This window comes from Kogia breviceps, chromosome 11 (genome assembly GCF_026419965.1).
Source record: "Kogia breviceps isolate mKogBre1 chromosome 11, mKogBre1 haplotype 1, whole genome shotgun sequence".
NCBI classification, from domain to species: Eukaryota; Metazoa; Chordata; class Mammalia; order Artiodactyla; family Physeteridae; genus Kogia; species Kogia breviceps.
Genome location: NC_081320.1, coordinates 63,456,443 through 63,476,467, shown reverse-complemented (window position 1 = coordinate 63,476,467; position 20,025 = coordinate 63,456,443). Strand labels below are relative to the sequence as shown.

At 43.2% G+C, this 20,025-nt stretch overlaps 1 protein-coding gene across 1 annotated transcript in view; it reads right to left on the bottom strand.

Annotated features, from left to right (window-relative positions):
- LHCGR (luteinizing hormone/choriogonadotropin receptor) overlaps nt 1-19,651 on the bottom strand; it is a 64,718-nt gene extending 45,067 nt beyond the window's left edge. Inside the window, exons 1-2 of the mRNA XM_059078352.2 lie at nt 19,485-19,651; nt 967-1,038 (exon numbers count right to left, since the gene is read on the bottom strand). Coding sequence (XP_058934335.1) covers nt 967-1,038; nt 19,485-19,651 — 239 coding nt within the window. The remainder of the gene's footprint in view (nt 1-966; nt 1,039-19,484) is intronic.
- Between the last annotated feature and the right edge of the window lie 374 nt (nt 19,652-20,025).

Genomic DNA, 20,025 nt, shown 5'->3' with positions numbered 1-20,025 from the left:
TTTAACTGTGGCTGCTTTTCTCACTAGGAGGTCTTAATATATTAAAAGCTATCAAAACTCAACATTGAAACTTGAGAGCAGAAGAGTAAGGGTTAGCCTCAAGCAAACTGACATTTACGTAACCTTCAGTGTATTTCCTATAATATGCACTAATTCTTAATGAATTGTTTTTAATATCCTCATTTCTTGCTTATACCCTAAAGAGCAATCAGAGGTTCCCCAAGGAGCTAGGACTGATGATGCAGCATATTCTTTAGAGATGCAAATCTGCTTCCAAAGCCCAGAGGATTGTTAAGATGCTCTCTGGGAACTAAATGGCCTCTGAGGTCCTTTGACTCAGACTAACATTAAGGAGGTTGCTGGAATACTGTACTCCTTTGAAAGTTCTCTTTCCATGTATGGGATCTTGTGTCCTAGAAGCTGACACAGGGATATAGGATTGAACTTACATGTAACACAGATATGAGATCACATTGCATTATCGGGCTGCTTTACAATTTTGATAAATGCCTTTTATCAATATGGCTATAGATACTGTGTTTTTGTGACACACTTATATTTTAGATACAAAGATAATCTTCTGATGCACAATAAACTTTCAACACATTTTCTTCTATGTAGGTGTTATCTAAAAATGTGACATGAGGGAATAGCTGCTCTAGCAGAGGGAGAGTTTTTATGACTGAAATCTATCTTCTTTTCTACTTGAGTAATTTATCATCACTTATCAAAAAGACATTCAGTTCACTGAAGCAAGGTTAGTTATCTGGATTTTAATAACTCTTGAAAATCATATCTTTTCTTCAAAGGTCCCTGGGTATTATTTGTACTTTAAAGATAAAAATACTAGGGTTTCCTAAACACAATTTCTCTCCTAGAAAAATTATCCCTTTTCAACTATGTGTTCTCTGAGGGAAAAATTTATTCCAATTATAAATGTCTTTTGATATGCAGTATCTTACTTACATTTTTATGACCTCATTAAGTCCTCTGAAAGCTTGAGATGGGATTACTTTGATAGGGAGATAGGTGAGTGATCTAGAAAAGAAAAAAGGAGAGCCAAGAGCTTAAGATTTAAGATTGGGTGCCTTTTAAATTCATGAATAAAATGTGTGTGTGTGAGTACAGAGTTCCAAATAGCTAGATTCAGGTTGAAAGTTCTAACTTATATCAATAAAGAGAGGTGCCATGACTCATTCTTGGTCTTTATCAAAGAGTGTGTAATTTTGTTTTTAAGATAGTGAACTTTGGGATCAGGCCCAACCACGTTCAAATCCCCGCTCTCCTACTACCTGGCTATAGGACCCTGACCATATTATTTAAGTCCTCTGTTTCAATTTCTTCATCTATAAAATTGAAATAATACTTTCTATTTCACAGGGTTGTTATGATGATTAATCAAAATAACCTGTATAAAGTATAGGGCTTGGCACCAAGTAAATAGTTAACACACAGTTTTAGAGTGGACTTATAGTCTTGTTGGGAGGATGGAAAAGCAGCTGTCTTGGGTAGAGTGGAGAAATAGATGGTGAAAATACAACTGAAAACCAGGCAGGCAAGAGAAGGGAGGATTCACTAAGAACATGTTCCTATTTTGATCTTTACCACCTTCCCCAGGCAGCCTATTTTAATATTAGCCCAGCCAGACCACTTTGCTCCTATGGTTAAATCAAACGGGCATCTCATGCCATTTGTGGGGAGTATCTAGAGATTCCTTCAGGCACTTACTTATATCCACAAGAACAATCTGAGTGTTCTTGAACTGAGATAAAAGTTCTGCATTCCATAAAAGTTGAGCAAAGAGTGACTACTCAGCAAGAGCAAAACCAGAATAGGATGATAAAGGAAACTGGGGTTAAGATAACTCAGGAGAAAGCATCTGCAAGGCGTTGATGAATGTTCAACCAGTATTTATCAAGCATGTACAATGATTCAAGCATTTGGCTCAAGGACTGGAAGAAGAGAGGGGAGTAGACCAGGACGTTTCAGGAGGGACGTGAATGTCAAGAATATGGAGAATAGAAGTAGGAGATGCTGCCTTGTTTTTCGTGTGTCTATGCAGCAGAGACTGGCTTAGCTGCTGGGGGAGAGCACCCCCACCATGATGAGCATATTCAAATCAGTGAGATGCCTTACAGTCCCAGAAGGGACTTGTAACATGCTTGTAACGTGCTGTGTGAACTATGCACACCCACCTGTAACCTTATTTTATCCACTCAGCAATGGTGTGAGGTGGGTATTTCCCTTCGATAGCAGAAGAAAGTTGATCACAAGAGATTAAGTAACCTGGACAAGGTAACAGGAGCAAGCAGACAGTCTCCAAATGTTCTTTACTGTGCAACACTGGCCTGAAGTATATGATTCCTAACCCACTCTCTCTCTTATTAAATTTTTTTCCCAACTTTATTGAGGGATAATTGACAAATATAATTGTATATATTTAAAGTGTACAACATGATGATTAGATGTATACCTACATTGTGGAATGATTATCAATATCAAGATAATTGACACATCTGTCACCTCAAGTAGTTAACTTTTTTTGTGTGTGGTAAGGATGCTCAAGATCTACTCAGCAACTTTCAAATATACAATGCCATATTCTTAACTATAGCCACCATGCTGTACATTAGATCCTCAGAACCTATTCTTATAAGTGAAGGTTTGTACCCTTTGACCTGTATCTCCCCATTTTCCCTTACCCCCAGCCACTGGCAATCACCATTCTATTCTCTATTTCTGTGAAATTAGCTTTTTTTCGAGGTTCCACAGAGAAATGATACCATATAGTATTTGTCTTTCTCTGGCTTATTTCACTTAGCATAATGCCCTCCACGTTCATCCAGGTTGTTGCAAATGGCAAATTTTCTTCTTTTTATGTCTGAAAAATATTCTGTCATGTATATATATACATATATATATATATACCAAATTTTCTCCATCCATTCATCTGTCAAGTGACTTTAGGTTGTTTCCTTATCTTGGCTATTATGAGTAATGCTGCAATGAACATGGGATGCAGATGTCTCTTAGAGATAGTGCTTTCGTTTCCTTCGGGTATATACCAGGTCACTCATTCTGTCTCAGTGAGCAAGGTGAAGGGACATGAATTGGAACCTTGTTTCTCTTGAGAGGAGGCATGTCACACTCTTGCTACTCCTCCTGCAAAGCAGCTTGCCAGCAGTTCCTCTCTAGGGCTAATGCAAAGAAATTTCATTGCAGAAAAACGCTTTCACTCAACTGTCTCTTAGAGATGCTACAACCTAGAACAAGTAATTCAAACTTGCTCCTCTGATTTTATTCCTGAAGACAGTCCCACCAAGTACATCCTTCAGTACCCAAACTTATTTAACAGGGTATCAGAGAAGAACAGGGACTGTAGGGGGAGAAATCTTCTTATGATGGCATGTTTCCTTCCTATATTTCTTCTGGAATCATGTCTGCTTGGCTTACTGATTAAAAACACAGTTTTATTGCTGTCCACACTGCCAAGTCAATAAATTTCCAGAAGAGAAAGCTGTATTCTACTGTACCCCATGCAACATCAATAAAACTGACAGCCAAATTCTGATTCCAGAATCTTTACTGCTGGGGATAATGCAGTGCAGAACATATTTTGGAGAGTGTTTACATAAAAGCTTCAACTGAACCTTTCAGAGCTGTTTATTCATGTAAATGGAGCCCAGAAGCTGGAGCCTCTCCGCAGGCACCCTCCTCCTCCAAAAAAGGAACACAGTGTGGCTCCCCAGAGAACAGTGTGGCTCAGATTTGACCAGGGAGGGTGCCTGAGTTTTTTTTTTTTATTGATATAGGGATGAGGGATGAGGAGCAAAGGTTGGACAGAAGTGAGAGAAGCTGTAGATCACGCACTGGCTGTCCCTGGTGACTACAGAACAGCCCTGGTGCAAGATGAAATTTTGTAGAGTTGATGTTGATGCTTCAGAGCAGGAAAGGCAGCAGTGATGAGAGTGAAAATAGAGTTCCTACCATAAAAGAGGCACTGAGCAAACAGGAGGTAGCTTTATGGGTGTGGCTGGGACAAGAAAGAGGCCTGGGGGTCAGAGAATGGGGAGAGAGGTGGGGTGAGACAGGTGCACCAAGCTTTTCACAACAGAAGAAGTCTCATGAAGTGATGTGGAGAACGTGCTTCTATGAATCCCAAACTGTTTTCCCCACTGACTTATATATTTTTATTTTAGAGATATTGTGTATTCCTTTCTGATTCATCACAGTGGGCAGCAGTTACTAAGCATTCAAGTGCCTGTCTCCTGTATTTAAATGTTCACGTGGCCCATGATTTGTTAATAACCATTTGAATGTACTCCCTTTGAAGGTGATCCCTTCTCTGATGGATGCTTCTGTGATTCTTTCCATGAAGCCAGAAGCTCTTAGCAATGTGAACAGTTGTCTCAATAACCCTGCAGTTCTACTCCTGTATGTATCCCAGAGAAATCTGCACACTGATACTCAAGGAAACTTGCACAAGGATTTTCTTCACAGCCTTGTGGCATCAAGGGGTATTGAAGGCAACCTGAGTGTCCACTACTGAGTGAGGGAGTGCTGAAATGTACACCTACCTAATGTGTCAGCAGTTAGGAGCAAGGGTGTAAAGGTAAACGGAGCAGCATGTGTGGATCTTAGAGTCATGGTGTTAAGAGAAACAACTAAGAAATTAATGATATGTATACACGATACTACTTGCAGAATTAAAATACATACACACCAAACATTAGCCATTAGGGAACATATAAACATACATCAGCATGGTTGCCTATGGTGAGTTGAGAGAAAGTGGGAGGAGGGGATAAAATGAATAACTAAAATGAGGGGACTTTGAATGACCCAATGATTGTGTTATTTGAAGGAAAAAGTATGGTCAACTTAACCCTCTGTACCTGAGAGACAAATGGAGAAGATAAAATTTTCATTTTGATGTATTGAGTTCCCCCCTCCTTCTCTTCCCTTCCTCTTTCCTTCTTTCTTTCTTTTTTTTTGAAAGTTAGGTCTACATGTATTCTAAGAATTTTGTGAACTTCAGGAACTCTTATGGAAAGGTCTAGTTAATATATTTGATAAAGAGCAGATGCCAAGGAGAACTGAGGCAAAAGGGGCCAAAAGTAAGGACAGTCCAGCAGCTCTGTTGTCCAGTGTCAACAAAGGGAATGAAAGCTACGCATGGAGCAAAGAAACATAAGAGACTGACACTCCCAAACTATGCCTCTCAGATGGGTGGTAGAGAACCAAGGTTACTGGGCAAATGTGAAGTTGAACTTGCAGAATGGAGAGTTCTCTCTGCCTCTTGAATAGTGAGTGAGATGGCTGTGGAAGTATATGGTGTGGAATCATGCAGTTACTTATATTTATTACATTTCATAGTCCTTTTTATAGTTTTAAACTTTGATTTTTTAATTAATTGATGATATAACACAGGTGATATCTGAATTATGGCCAAATTCTACCTTGCTCAAGAACCTTCACCAGAGATGTTGAAGCAAATACTTAGACTGGATGACAAGGGCTGCCTTAGTTTCATCAGTTTTGGAAACTCCATCGACTCATGAATCCCACACGCAAGTCCCCCAAACCTTCCAGTTATGTGTTAAAGTTGACGTAGAAGCAGTCTCTACTCCTTAGGATTGGAAGTAAGGACTCACCCTAGTTCTGGGATCTTGTGATTGGTCATGACCCTGGTGAAGTCCTGTGTCTTTCTGCATTGTCTACACTAAACCCAACACTATTTGGAGGGCAGGAGTGTGCCTGCAGTACCTTGAATTACACGGCCCCCGCCCCATATTGGTACTTGTTTTGGCCTTGATTGCTTATCCTGTAGCCTGCTTGGTCTCCCCAGAGTCCATCCAGGAGTGGGGCCTTTGCCTTCTCTTCTTGTCAGTCACCAGATCCTGATCCCTGTATCTTTCCCTCTTAGAAGACACTGCTGACCCAGAACAGTTCCTAGTTGCTATCTGGTTAGGATCAATGTAATATCTCTCACTACTTGGTTTTGACTTTCAAACTGGGCCCCCTGGAACAGATGGGGACCCTGTGCTGGGGCTACCCAGTGCAGCTGGGTTAATTCCTCCAGTGGATGCTGGTGGGCTGCCAAAATCACCATTTAGGACTGAGGTACTCCTTCCCCAAGCTATTGGGAGAGTGGGCAAGTGGAGCTCTCAGCAGAGTTGCTCTCCTGGAATTACCTTCAGCCTAAGATTGCCACCTCACCCAATATCAGGTCTTCTCTCCTCTGCAGCCTGCATCCAATGACTGATCAATGCATAGAATAAAGGCCCAGCCCTTTTGTTTTGCCTCATGGTGGGACTGCTCAGGAGAGCCGTCCCACTTTCAGAGCTCTTTTCCATCAACTCTTTCTCCTGGGCCCTGACTCAGTCCCCTTCCTAGCCAGCCCCGGTTGTCAAGGCACCAGCTCACCTTCTGTCAGAGCCCAGCAACAGATAAACAAATAGCATTCAGATAAACCTAATCTCCTTGAAGAAGATGATGCCACATTATCAGGTCCTCCTTAATTGTTCCTAACGTCTCTTGAGTACTCAAGGGTGGGGCTTGGGCCTCTCTTATTTTTTTTCTTCTAAGTTTAATAACACAGATGACCTTGGACAAAGCCAGTTTGTCCAGTTCACTGGCTTGTTAATGAACCCTCAAAATAATGTCAGCTGGGAGTTTCAGGGTCAGGAGTTTCTTTGTCCCCCTTCAAGGGAACCCAAGATTTAGAAATCCTTGCTTATAAAAACCTATCCACTGGGAGATATTTGCATTATCAAAGAGTTCTTTGTTCTACAGGAGGATTGATGAAAGGTTCCTTAAATAGCAAACTCCTTAGGTAAATGGAAAATATGGTTCAATTGACACTTTTAAACACAGGTGTTGCCTAAAGCCAATTACAACTGTAGGTTCCCTCACCTCACTTTGGTTTTTAAGAGCCTGGATTTCCAGGGCAGGACCACCTTCTGAAGCCCACAGGCTGAGCAGGGGCAGAGGAAGACAACGGCCAGGGAAGAAGTCCGAGCACTAATCTGGAGTCCTCAAAGCCTGGGGTCTTCGCTCGTCTTGCAGGAGCCTTTACCTCTTCTGCCCAGAATGGCAGAAATGAATTATTTTTTTCACTTCCCTCTAATGGTTTAGAAAAGCCATCTATATTATCGATTTAAAAAAGCTACAAACATCCATCCATCTTTCACAGATGATTAGTTTATTGCTAGAGCTACACACCCGGAATTTTTAAACTACAAAATCAAGGGGAGACAAAAAGACAGAAACCAGGGATGGTCAAAGATTTTTTGCCTAATGAACTCATAGAAATGGGGGGGAGGGAAACATTACCTTATTTTAATTCAAAAGAATGTTAATGTTTTTGTATTTATTACATAAGACCTTGTTCTACATTGAACAGAGACTTAAGAATTCCTGTGTTCTTTTCAAAGTCACTGAGTAATTATAATAAACTTGCTTTCATCTTGGAGTGAAATAAAAATGACTTTCCCCTTTACAGACGATTTTAAATCTTTGTGCTTTCAAATGCATTGATCTATTTGGTAACTTCATTAGTGGGTATGTCTTCATTTATTGGCCTCTTGTCTTCAGCATTTACCTAGAGGGAACTCAGACGTCAATGTTAACTGAAATATGAAGTCAGTATAGATGGACATCCAAGATGTTAAGTTTTACATCAGAAAATTTTAGAACACTCCTTTAAGCATTTACTGTATTAGACTCAGGGAATCAGACTAAAAGGGCTGCTTGCAAGTGGTTTGGTCCAACCCCTCAGTTTCGATGAAGAATCTTAAGTGAGGAAAAGTAAAATGACTTCCCTGAAACCACATGGCAATTCAGCAGCAGATATGGACTTGAACATAGGTCACTTCATTCCTGGTCCAGTGCTGTGTCCTACATTAGTCAAATCACATCAGTACTGTTCCTTTGGGGGTTTGTTGATACACGCCACTATGCAGTCCTCTGGTTCTTCTGCGAAAACCTCACCTTCTGATAGAGCCACCAGCTTCTTGAGGGCATGTGCTCACGGTCTTTAACTTCAAAGGTGCAGCTCAAATTCCTGTTCTCCCATGAAGCTTCAGAGCCTACCAGAGTGTTTTTCTTCCTCTTCTGTCCTCCTCAGCACTAATGACTACCCAGTTTTTTTTTTCTTTTTCCTGCACTATATTTTAAGAATTTATCAGGTGCTTTGTATGAATGTTTCCTGTGTTCCACCACTGAATTCCCAGTCTCTGGTAGATTCTGCCTTCAGACTGTCTCTTGCTTCCAGGCCCTTTATTCCTTTTCCACTGCCACTCTCCTTGGTCATTCTTTTCTTCACCTCGACTGCTCTATAGTCCCCAAACTGGTTTCCCTGTACTACATCCCAGGTTTCCTCTGCCCGGTCTAGATTAGTCTTCCTGATAACTCCTACCATGTCGCTCTGACACTCAGATTCTTCTGTGCCACCCCTTGGCCAGTCTACTTATCTACAAATGTCTCAGCTTTGCATTCAAGGCCCCCGAAATAAAAGCTTGAACTTTATTTGACAGTCCTATCACCCACTCTTCCCCTCATATAACCAATACACTAAACTTGCACTGTCCAAAAAAGGCAGTCACTAGCCACATACGGCCATTGAGCACTTGAAGTATGTCCAGTCCAAATTGAAATGCACTGTAAGTTTAAAATACATTCCAGATGTCAAAGACTTGGCAAGAAAAAATAATGTAAATGATCTTATTAACAATGATTATATTGATTACATGTTGAGATGGGTATGGCTAAACCACACTGACTCTTTTTTTCAGCTCTCTCTTAGGCCCACAGTGCTACTGCCTCCCCTTTCTGCGTGACTGAGCTTTAGCCTACTCATGAGGAATGCACCCAAACCAGATGAGTTCCCTATCAACTTTTACCCTTGTCTTCATCTGAAATGAAAACTGGAAGAATGCCTTTTGCTGATGCAGATGGTTAATGGTCATGAGACCCCCAGAGGAAGGAGAAATCCCTGGTTTCCATCCAGTGTGGGTGTGCTTCTCTCTAGCAGTCAGGTTTTATTTTTAGCTCTGGCCCCTTTAAAGCCCCCTATACCCTTTTCCATACCCTGTGGTATGGAGTACAACTTTGAATGTGGAATGTGGAGTCAGCCTGATCCCACCTGTATGGAAGTTACCCTCAATAAGCTTCATAATTGCACTTCATGCAATTACAGGAAAAGATCTGTAAAAAATACAAACACATGGAGGCTAAACAATACACTACTTAATAACGAAGTGATCACTGAATAAATCAAAGAGGAAATCAAAAAATACTTAGAAACAAATGACAGTGGAGACATGACGATCCAAAACCTATGGGATGCAGCAAAAGCAGTTCTAAGAGGGAAGTTTATAGCAATACAATCCTACCTTAAGAAACAGGAAACATCTTGAATAAACAACCTAACTTTGCACCTAAAGCAATTAGAGAAAGAAGAACAAAAAACCCCCAAATTTAGCAGAAGGAAAGAAATCATAAAGATCAGATCAGAAATAAATGAGAAAGAAATGAAGGAAACGATAGCAAAGATCAATAAAACTAAAAGCTGGTTCTTTGAGAAGATAAATAAAATTGATAAACCATTAGCCAGACTCATCAAGAAAAAAAGGGAGAAGACTCAAATCAATAGAATTAGAAATGAAAAAGGAGACGTAACAACTGACACTGCAGACATAATTGCACTTCATGGAGTTGCCTGCTTTGTTTTTTGGTCTCAAGTTTGGAGGATGTTATTCAATATTTCTGCTTTCCAACAAAATGATAATATTTTGTACATTTGGATTACATAAAATATTTTATGAAACTTAATTTCACCTTTTAAAACCTTTTAAAATGTGGCTATTAAAAATTAAAATTAAACTTGTGACTAACATTATATTTCTACTGGACAGTGCCTCCCTAGACAAATCAGACTACTGTATCTCCTGAATTTACCTCACATTTTCCTGCCTTCATTCACACTGTTTCTACCATCTGGCACATCCACCCTTCTCTGCTGGTCAGATTCTATTCTACCCTTGGTTAAAGGTCTGTCTCAGGCGCTATATACTTTATGGAATGTGTCTTCATCACCAGTTGCATGTGCTTTCTCTCTGGAAGCAGCATAGTGGGATAGTGAAGAGTAGAGACTCTGGAGCCAGGTTGCCTGGGTTCATTTCAAATGTATGAAGTGATGATGATACTAACTACTGCAGAAATTTTTTAGATTAAATAAGAAAATGTTCATGTAGTATTCATACAGCATCTAGTACAAGATTAGAGCTCAATAAGTACTTTAAATTCTCAGCTGCTTACTATGAAGGAGTCAAGCTACCCCAGCTATGCCTGATGACACCTCTGCTTCCTTACTGGGGATGGGGTGGATTCAGCACTTTGGACTCTTCTATTTGTCACACCCTTATGTCTACAAAATGCCTGTGGCTTGTCTCAAGCTCTTTATTGTCTGCTGATTATACACAGGACAACTGAGAGAGAGGGTAGACATTCCCCCTTGGTACCTTTCTGTTGGTCTCAAGTATCTCTTATAGACCTTGTCTGATAGCCTTTTAAAGAAATGATAAGGAAGTGATGAAGAACAACCTTCCATTAAATATTTCAACTCTAGGGAGCCACTCTGCAGAATTCTCATTTGCTCATTGATTTAAAAAAGTTCAGTCAGTTGGAACTCTCCCATTGGAGAGTGCAATTTGCGTGACTCTTCTCCAAGACAGCCTTTCCAGAGCGCCCAAGAAGCTTGGGGAGTTTACGAATTATTGATATAATGTAAACCAAGATTTTTCACGAAGATTCCCTGGATGATGGATTTTCCAAGTCATTTGTGCAACAACTAAATTAAAAATATAAAGCCTCAGAGGAAAATGGTAAACACATCTTAGCACTTACTCAAAACCCATTTAAAGTTTTCTAAAGACACAAAGCAAAGTAACCCGATCTTTACCCCCAAACTAGAATTCTTCTAGCAATAATATAACATGACAAGAATAACTCTGGTAAATAAACCTACATGTTGAATTCTCCCCAGGGAAGGTCTGCATTTTGTGTAATGATTTCTCAAAAATATTTTTTAGAAGCAGAGAATATTATGTTGTCAGGGCAGTGACATTGCAGATATGCTCCAGGAAACTCTTTCATTACAAGCTTCTGTTTGCAGACACATTTTTTATGGTGAGCCTGTAAAAGCTGGTTGCAACTGATACACTACATACTTTTAATTAATTGGATGGAATGGGTCTGAATTGCCTGAAATTACTGGCATGTGTACCTTCACTTTTCACTAACTCCTCAGCTCTGGACACTGATTTGTGTGGTTGCCTGGTTCAAAAATGCCCCTTCTCTGGAAGCATCTCACTGCTGGTTGCAGTAGGGTGGAAGCATCTCATCAACTGCGCTTCTGTCTCAGGAGTAGGGTGTGGAGCCATCAGATTCTCTCTCTCAGGAATTTAAACTTGTAATAGATAGGAGGAATCTTTGGAGCTGATTCACTGTAAAGGTGGAATCTACAGAAGAGTTCCCTGACCTCTTGCTGCTAAAATGCCATATTCTCTCTGGATCTTGCTCACATCCTTCTACCTCTTTATTCTTCTGTTAAGTTAATCTCTTATGATTAAATTTGTCAGAGATGATTTCTGGTGCTTGCAAATGAGAAAAGCCTTAATCAGAGAACCCACTCAAGGTTTCCAGGGGGAAGTCATCCACTCTTCCATTGATTGGTGTGTAACCCAGACAGGGCACGTACCTGGTGGTCAGTGAGACAGTAGAAGGCTTTGAATAGTGCTTCCCTGGTGGCCTCTCTAAGCTGGTGTCAAAGGCCAGGATGGAGCTCATGGGATAACCGTGTTAGCCCAGTTGCCCCTGTAGAGTGTGAGGCTTAAAGAACTACAGCTCAAATAATACCTCCACCAAGGTATCTTTGTTACTCTGGCTAGAAGGGATAGCTCCCTTCTCTTAACTCTCACCAGCCTTTGTTCATAACCATCTTCTGGCTTTTATCACCTTCTGCATTTCCCTGCAGTCATGTGAGAACTAGTCCTGTCTCCCCTATGGCTGGAAGACTGTAAACTCTTGGAGGGCATGGGTGGTGTCTATGGATCTTGCACATTGTCCTGTACATTTCGGTATGTAGTTCCTGAGTGGTCAGCAAGTCTGACCTGAAGGTTTTCTATGTGTCCCGCCGGAGGTTTACGGATGGGGAATGGGGAAAGGACCCAGAATAGGCTTGGATGCTCTAGCTGGACAGGTAGGACTGATCCAACTGAATGATAGAAAACAGGGTATAATCAGGTATTAGGTGGCATGTTTGAGAGGCAGCTCAGCCTGGACTGAAAAAACTAGCATATCAGACTCCAGGCAGTAATGAGCTCTACTATTTCGGGATTCTAACTTATTCACCTTCCAGGTTGAGAAGACCTAGTGGGTCATTTTCTCTAATGAACACCCCACAGGAGCAAAACTATTCCATCAGGCTTCCCCCTTGGATGATAGCTATTTACTGTTCAACCTCATATATGGGCTGCGGGTTTTTCAGGTCTTCTCTGCATCATCAGATTGCTACAATAATACTTTGTAGTTACGGTAAACCTTTATTTCTGAGTATTTTTGGCCCTGCTGTCTCGTTTGTCTTCACCACAGTCAGCCCCACTCAGGGGCAAGAATCATCACGCCCCTTTTACAGACAGCTCAGAGGTTTTAACACTGTCCTGAGCCCACAGTGCAAATTAAGGAAAGAGGGACCTGGTGCTAGAACTCACGTCTGCTGGTCTTTGTCCTGTTGATCAGTTCAGATGATCTGGGGACTGTGTTTGACCCTGCCCTGTCGTACCAGGGCATCTCCACCCCTGTGGGCTCAGAAATGCTGTCCACTGATTGATGCTCATGAGGTAGAATTATGAACCTAGGAGTCACCTCATTTTATCAACGTCAAGGACAAATTTAACAGCAGCAAAGGATAAAGCCTTCATTCTGAAAGTTGAGTTTTACTTGTAAATTGGACTTTTCTGAATTTGGCTCAGGTGGCATTAATGAGCTGTGGTTCAGGGCCACACAGAGAGCAGCTGTGAGTGGTTTGCTGGCTGGGACGGGTGGCATCTCCCTGGGAGGCAGAAGCTGAGAGTAAATGAAGACCATGTGGAGAAGCTGCTAGAAGCTGCCCCCTGAGTTAGGAAGCCCACCTTACTGGTGGGAGGGATTATTTTAATTGCCTTCTTAAAAAAAGAGCTGGTGCAAAATTTGCTAAAATCTGCATTAAATGTGATTTTTCACACACCAAGGGGAGCTGCCAGAACAGAACACATATGCTCCCATGGAGCCAGCCCTCTTGGGTCTGGAAGTGAGCATCAGGGCCTCTCTCCACCACCGTGACTCAACTGGCTTTAAAATTCCATGTGTAAGATCAAAATTACACAAGGCCAAGACACCGTCTGGTGCAGCCAACCTGGGAGATTGTATTTTGGAAAGCAAGCTTTTGTGCCTCATTTCAAGACATGAAAAGAAGCCAAATTGAGGAGCTTGGGAAGAAGATAGAGGTGGGTAAAGGAGCAGAACTGGAGACCTGAATTAATCTGACATACTGCCTTTCTTGTTGTTGTTGCTGTATTGGGTCTTCATTGCTGCACGCGGGCCTTCTCTAGTTGTGGCTAGTGGGGCTACTCTTCATTGTGGTGCACGTGCCTCTCATTGTGGTGGCCTCTCTTGTTGCAGAGCACAGGCTGTAGACGTGTGGGCTTCAGCAGTTGTGGCGCATGGGCCCAGAAGTTGTGGCTCGTGGCCTCTAGAGCACAGACTCAGTAGTTGTGGTGCATGGGCTTAGCTGCTGTGAGGCATGTGGGATCTTCCCGGACCAGGGCTCGAACCTGTGTCCCCTGCACTGGCAGGTGGATTCTTAACCACTGCACCACCAGGGAAGTCCCTGACATACTGCTTTTGAAATTAAAAAAAATAATAATAATAATGTAGAAAAAAATCCAAGGAATTATTGCTCTCCAAAGGGAGAGCTGGGTCCAATGACAAAGGGATCTGTGTGTGAAGATTTTTGGCTCTACACTTTCATTGAGATTTTGGGAACTCTGTTGCTTTTCAGTGTCCTGCTAGGGGTCATCATTCACTTTCCCCAAAAGGATGATTTTTAAACTAATAAAATCTGGCCTTTGCAAAGCTTCCCCCAGGGAGTCTGTTTATAGGCACAGCCAGGTTTAAGAATTGTCTTGAAGGTAATAGCTGGGAGAGCTGAGTCAGAACTGAGGCTCAAGATCAGCCTCTACCTTGGGTATTTGTTGTTTTTGTTTGTTTTTTGCTGTTGTTGGTTATTTTTGGTTTGTTTTTGTGGGAGTAGGGTAGGAAGGTGGGACATGAGCTTTCAGAATTCCAAGGGTTTTTTTTGTTTGTTTTTGTTTTCTCTGGTTCAGCTGCAGGGAAGCTGTAGGTAGGGCCAAGCTGTCCTACTAGTAAGAGTTTGGTAGGCTTCCCTCTATCCTGTGGACTATCACCTGGCGTCCTGGACGGGAACCAATAGATCTCAGTTCACGTGCCAGGGGCGTTTGGCAAATGTCTAAAGACATTTTTGGTTGTCATCATTTGGGAGGGCAGTGCTACTGGCATATAGCAGGGTGGAGGCCAGGGATGCTGCTAAACACCCTACAGTATATGAAACAGCCCCCAACAGCAAATGATTATCCGGCCCCAAATGACAATTGTGTTGAGGTTGAGAAACCCTGCTGTTGCAGAGGAGGCACACATGGAATAGTTACGTTATGTGGGGTGTATGCAAAAGTAGATGTAAGTACAAGGTATCAAAGAAAGTATGTGTGTGGGGGAGAGAGGGGACATTGGGGAAAGCTTGTTGGAAGTGACTCCAAATCATGATTTTTACTTAATGCCTTTAATCAACTATCCAAGAATGACTTTGAAAGTTTATTAGTTAAGATTAGTTTATTAGTTCCTACATATTAGGAATTTTTTTTTCTTTTTGTACAACTCTCTGGGTAATTTAATCAAATATTTCTGATGACTTTATATCTTCCCTTACCAAAAATTTCCCCAAAGAACCAGGGAGAGGTATAAAAAGGGAAGGATCCATTCCACCTTATTCTTTGCTTCTCAGTAAGGAAATGTCTAGCCTACTCTCACCTGTGTTTTTCTTCCACCTGGACTCTCCTTCCCTTCTCTCCTTCAAGGTTTAGCCTCATGACCCTTGGTCCATGACACCTTTGCTTGGAGATTTCAGTCCATAGTGACTGATCTAGTCCCTGAATTCCTTAGATCCTCGTCGCCTCTCTCTTCCTACCTACACGTCTCTTGGGTGTGGGTGTGTTTCCACCTAGACTGTGGGCTCCTCAAGGACAGGGACTATGCCCTCCATTGGTACATCCTTCTACAGCATAGAACACCATTCTGGATCCTGATTTATACTCAAGGTAGGAGAAGGAGAAAGACATTCAGGAAAGATGTCAGAAAATTAACATCTTCCTGTGACACTGGACTGACGGATACAGCACATTTTATCCGTCCAAAGTCTCTGGATTGTGTCTTATAGTAAAGTCTAAAAGTTTAATCTCTGTTTAGTAGGCACAGCATGCAAAAAATAAATTGCTATTATTATTATTAGCATTTTCTTACTAACAGATTTTTCAGAAGTTGTTTCCATATCAAGCAGATCAACCTTTCTGTTGTCATAGAGACAAAGATCTTTATATAACCACGGGCAAGGTGAGATTTTTTTTTTTTTTCTCTCTCCCTCCTTCGACTTGTCTGGAACTAATAACAAAAGGAAAAGGACATTTTTAAAATTAATTATTTCCTTTTACTTGTTTTTTCTCCAATTAAAATGAGTGAATACATGGGAGGCTTTTATTTTTGTATCACATTTTAGATTTTACATACCTAAGTGTTTAATAAAATATTATTGGGCTGGAAAGATCTGAACAATTGAACAATGCCATTTTCAAAATTTGCAAGCAGTGGGCTTATCAATGATAAACAATTATTATCCATTTTCCTTTCCTTTTTTTTTTTAACCAAATAGTGGGCTTTAGATGGAAGTCTTATAAGGCAGGACTACCAAGGCCTGAAATGATTAAAACATGAACTAGCATCTACTGAGGGGCCAGTGATGAATTTTAAGGTGCTCTGTGGTACTCGCCTCCTCCAACCCCCAGAATTGAGAAAGTTTCCCTTCTCTCTGCAGAATCAGACCCTGTGGATAACAGTGCAAGACCACATCCCTCTTATCCCTTGTCTCATAATTTCAGCTCTCTTCTTTTTATGAACTCCCAATAACTTGTTATTCATGGCATTTTCTATCTTGTAATTACTGTTTACAACTTCATTCATTCATCGTCAAGAAAAGAGGATTTAAGCAGAACCCATTCACTTTTTCTTTCCTTTGCCTCAGTGTTAAGTTATACCTTCATCCATCTGTCTTCTTCTGCCAGAGCTCAGAAGTATCCTTCTCTTTTAAGATTAACCCTTCCCCTCTGACTGACACTGATGCCTTCCTCCCATTCCCATGGGCATCTTATACCATCATCCCTTGTGTCTTCAATCTGTCCTTCTCCATGGATGCCTTCCTCTACTCCTTTTTTGAAGACAAAACAAAACAAACAAAACAAAAAAAATTTTTCTTAATCTTGTTTATTTTTCCATATCTCAGACTTTGAAGTTTTAATCTGATCACAGCTGCCTTTTGCAATAAATAGGTACTCTGTGTGTGTGTGTGTGTGTGTGTGTGTGTGTGTGTGTGTGTGTGTGTGTATGTCAGGGGTGTTGGAGGGGATGGAGAAGAGAAGTGTATGGCACAAAGAAGTTTAAAACATGCTTCCTGCTTTCCAGAAGATTATATCCTCCCTGGAGGAATACCTTGATTCTCAAACTTTAACATGCATCAGAATCACCTGGGGAGCTTGTTAAAATACAGATTGCTGAACTACACCTTCAGAGTTTCTGATGCAGAAACTGGGGCCTGAGAGTATGCATTTCTCACATTTCCCAGGTCGTACTTATGCCGCTGGTATGAGGAACACGGCCTTAAAGAAACTATCCTCCTATTCGTTCTATGCATCTCTTTTGTCCTATGGATGTTGAAGTCACCTTATCATGCTGAAAATCTTATCCCCTTTTGGCTTTTATAGGCTCCACCTCCATAGGGTTCTCCCTTGAAGGATGAGGTCGTCTCTCAATTATCTGATCCTTGGGAAGCCTGACTTTGTGCGGGTCAGAGTGCGTGCTGACCTAAGGGGTTTAAATGTCTAGGGGGAGATGCTGCTGGTGTGCATGCCAAGATAATGCATGTGAAGGGAGGGAGTCAAGGATTCTCTAGAATCCCACAGGAATGTTCAGAGCCTGGGCAACTGGCTCCTTTCGGGGAGCGGGACTAGCCAGCCTCAGCATGCCAGCAGTACTTATATTGTACCTGTTTCCCACTTCCACCCCCAAACCTAGTCAACCCCATAAAATCTTTCTGAGGTGTTCGAGGCTTCTTTAAACTGTGCTGTGGGGGCAGTGAGAGAATTTGTTTAGTTTTAGTCTTTTCATTTCAGCCTACTCCAGGGAAGAGGTACTACTCTCCTGAGGCCAGTGTGGGTGTGGCAGCAGAAATTGTTGAGAGACCTCAGTGAAAAGCTGAATCTGAAAGGAGCTGGGACTTGCCTCACCCATGCCTGCCTCACACATGCCTGTCTCCTGGTAGAAACCAGGAGGTTTTCTAACTCAGTGCCAATTTGGAGAAGCTGAGAATTTTTTTTCTTTTTCTTTTTTTTTTTTAAGGAAGGGGTAATTTTCTTACAAAAACTAGCAAATATAAAAAGATACCAGGTGAAGTCTTGTCTTTGCAACTCAATAGCTGTGGGAGCTTGGGCAGATTTTTCCAACTCTTTGGATCTCAGGTTCTTATAACCTGTATGATAAGTACCAGGTGAGTGAGAAAGGCACAGTGTTAGTGGCACAATCATCCATAAGAGCAAGATGGGAGGCTTGTCAGGGAAGGACAAGGGCTGGTACTTGGAAGGCAGCGTCTATGGATTTATTTATTGATTGAAACAAATTCTATTAGCATGGTCCTCACCTTCAGGGAATTGAGCTGACAAGATAATTAATGCAAACCAATTAATAAGCCCCTCAACCTTTAAACTGTATCTCTCAACCACAAACATTCCCCAAAGGCCACTAACTCTCCCAGAGGAGAATCTCAGCCTTTCAGGAGGATGGAGGAATTCCCTCCATGAAGCAAGCTCCTGACAGACTGCTGGGAGCCCAAGGACACTGGGCTGGCGGGATCTCTTTCCTCCCCCAGCATGGAATTCCATCACCTCTAACGGTTAGATCATAACCAACACCTCCAACCAGCCTGGTGCCTTTTGGTTACTTTTATAGTCTTCGTCTTCTTTTTTTTCTTTCCTTTTCTCTTTTAACAACTTTATCAAGATGTAATTTATATACCATAAAATTCACCCATTTTAATTGTACATTGCGATGGTTTTTAGTATGTTCATGGAGTTGTGCAACCATTACCACCATCTAATTTTAGATAATTTTCATCACCACAAAAAGCAACAGCTATTAGCAGTCACTGGGCCTTCACTCCAACCTGATGGCTACTAATCTCCTTTCTGTCTATCTGGACATTTCATATAAATAGAACCATGTAATTTGTGGTACCTTTTACCAAAAAAGTGTCTGGTGACACTCCGATATGCTAGTATCGAAGGCCCCCCTCTCCTCTTCACCCCATCACTACAGCAGCCAGCTTCCTCCACCTGCCTGCCAATGTATACAGCTCCCTAAGGGGTGGTGGTGCGCCACAGCTGGAACTCAAGGCCTCACATCGATTCGGCAACCAGATTGAAATGCAGGTACATCTGATCAGACAACCAGGCTGAAATGCAAGTGCATCTGGGGCTGGGGTGGAGCAATGACCTGTATGCTCACTAAGGTGTAGGTGAGCACTGGTTGGGGGATGCGCCAGCCAGCAGTCCCCACTGAGTGACCAGGTCACGCCTGGACACTTGGCCCGAGCACCCCATTCCTAGAGGAACATAGGGTACCCGAGCGCACAGTAACCTTCGCCATCCTGGCTGGCCCAAGGCTCAAAGAACACGCAAGACTTCTCCGGGCAGAGATCGCTGCTGACTGAAGAGCATGGCACCCCGTCCGCTTCCAGCAGCTGCAGGGAGCGAGGCCATCCCTTGTGGCTTCTGGGCAGTTCCACGCCCCTGGCCGTGGCCCCAACCAGGGTGAAAGAGAGGACCTGGGGCCATCTGGGGCTGGAGGGTGCGCGGGACCCCAACCCCAGGTGTGGCGGGGCGTGGCAAAGACGGCAAGCTTGGGCTTATCACCCCGAGAGGTGGTGCAGTTCGGCAGGGCGAAGCGTCTTTCTCCTAGCATCCAGGTGAAGGGGACCAAAGAGTAGGGAGGCAAGGCGGCCGGGGCGAGCGAGGGTGCCGGGGCGGATGGGGGCGCCGCGTACTCACAGTCGGCTGAGGCCGGCCCGTGGGCCGGGGCAGCGCAGGGCGCCGTCGGGCGGGCAGCTGCAGGGCGCGGGGCAGGGCTCCCCGCGCAGCGCCCGGGGCGGCGGCGGCGGCGGCGGCAGCAGCAGGAGCAGCAGCAGCGGCCGCAGCGCGGGGGACCGCCGCCCCATGACCGGGAGCCTGAGCGCGGGCTCCTGCGGCTGGGCCAAGTGGCCCGACAGCCCGGGAGCGCGGCCCGCGGCCCTCTCCCCGCCCCCTGGCCCGCCCTCCGGCTCCTCCTGCGCCGGCCCGCCCCGCCCCCCGCCCATCCCCGACGGCGCCCCCGCTGCTGAGTCTCCGCCGTGCCTCGACCGAGGACAGCGGCCTGAGGGACCCCATCACCTCCTTTCTGCTGCGTTCCCCAGCCTGGCCTCTGCACCTCCAGATGGCCCTAGTTACAGGAGGTAGCGTGTGGAAGCGGTAAATGCTTTGGATACGGGAAGAGGTGGGGAGTTCTGAATTCTCATCCTGGCCCTGCTGTAACTACGAGTGTGAAGTTGAGCGA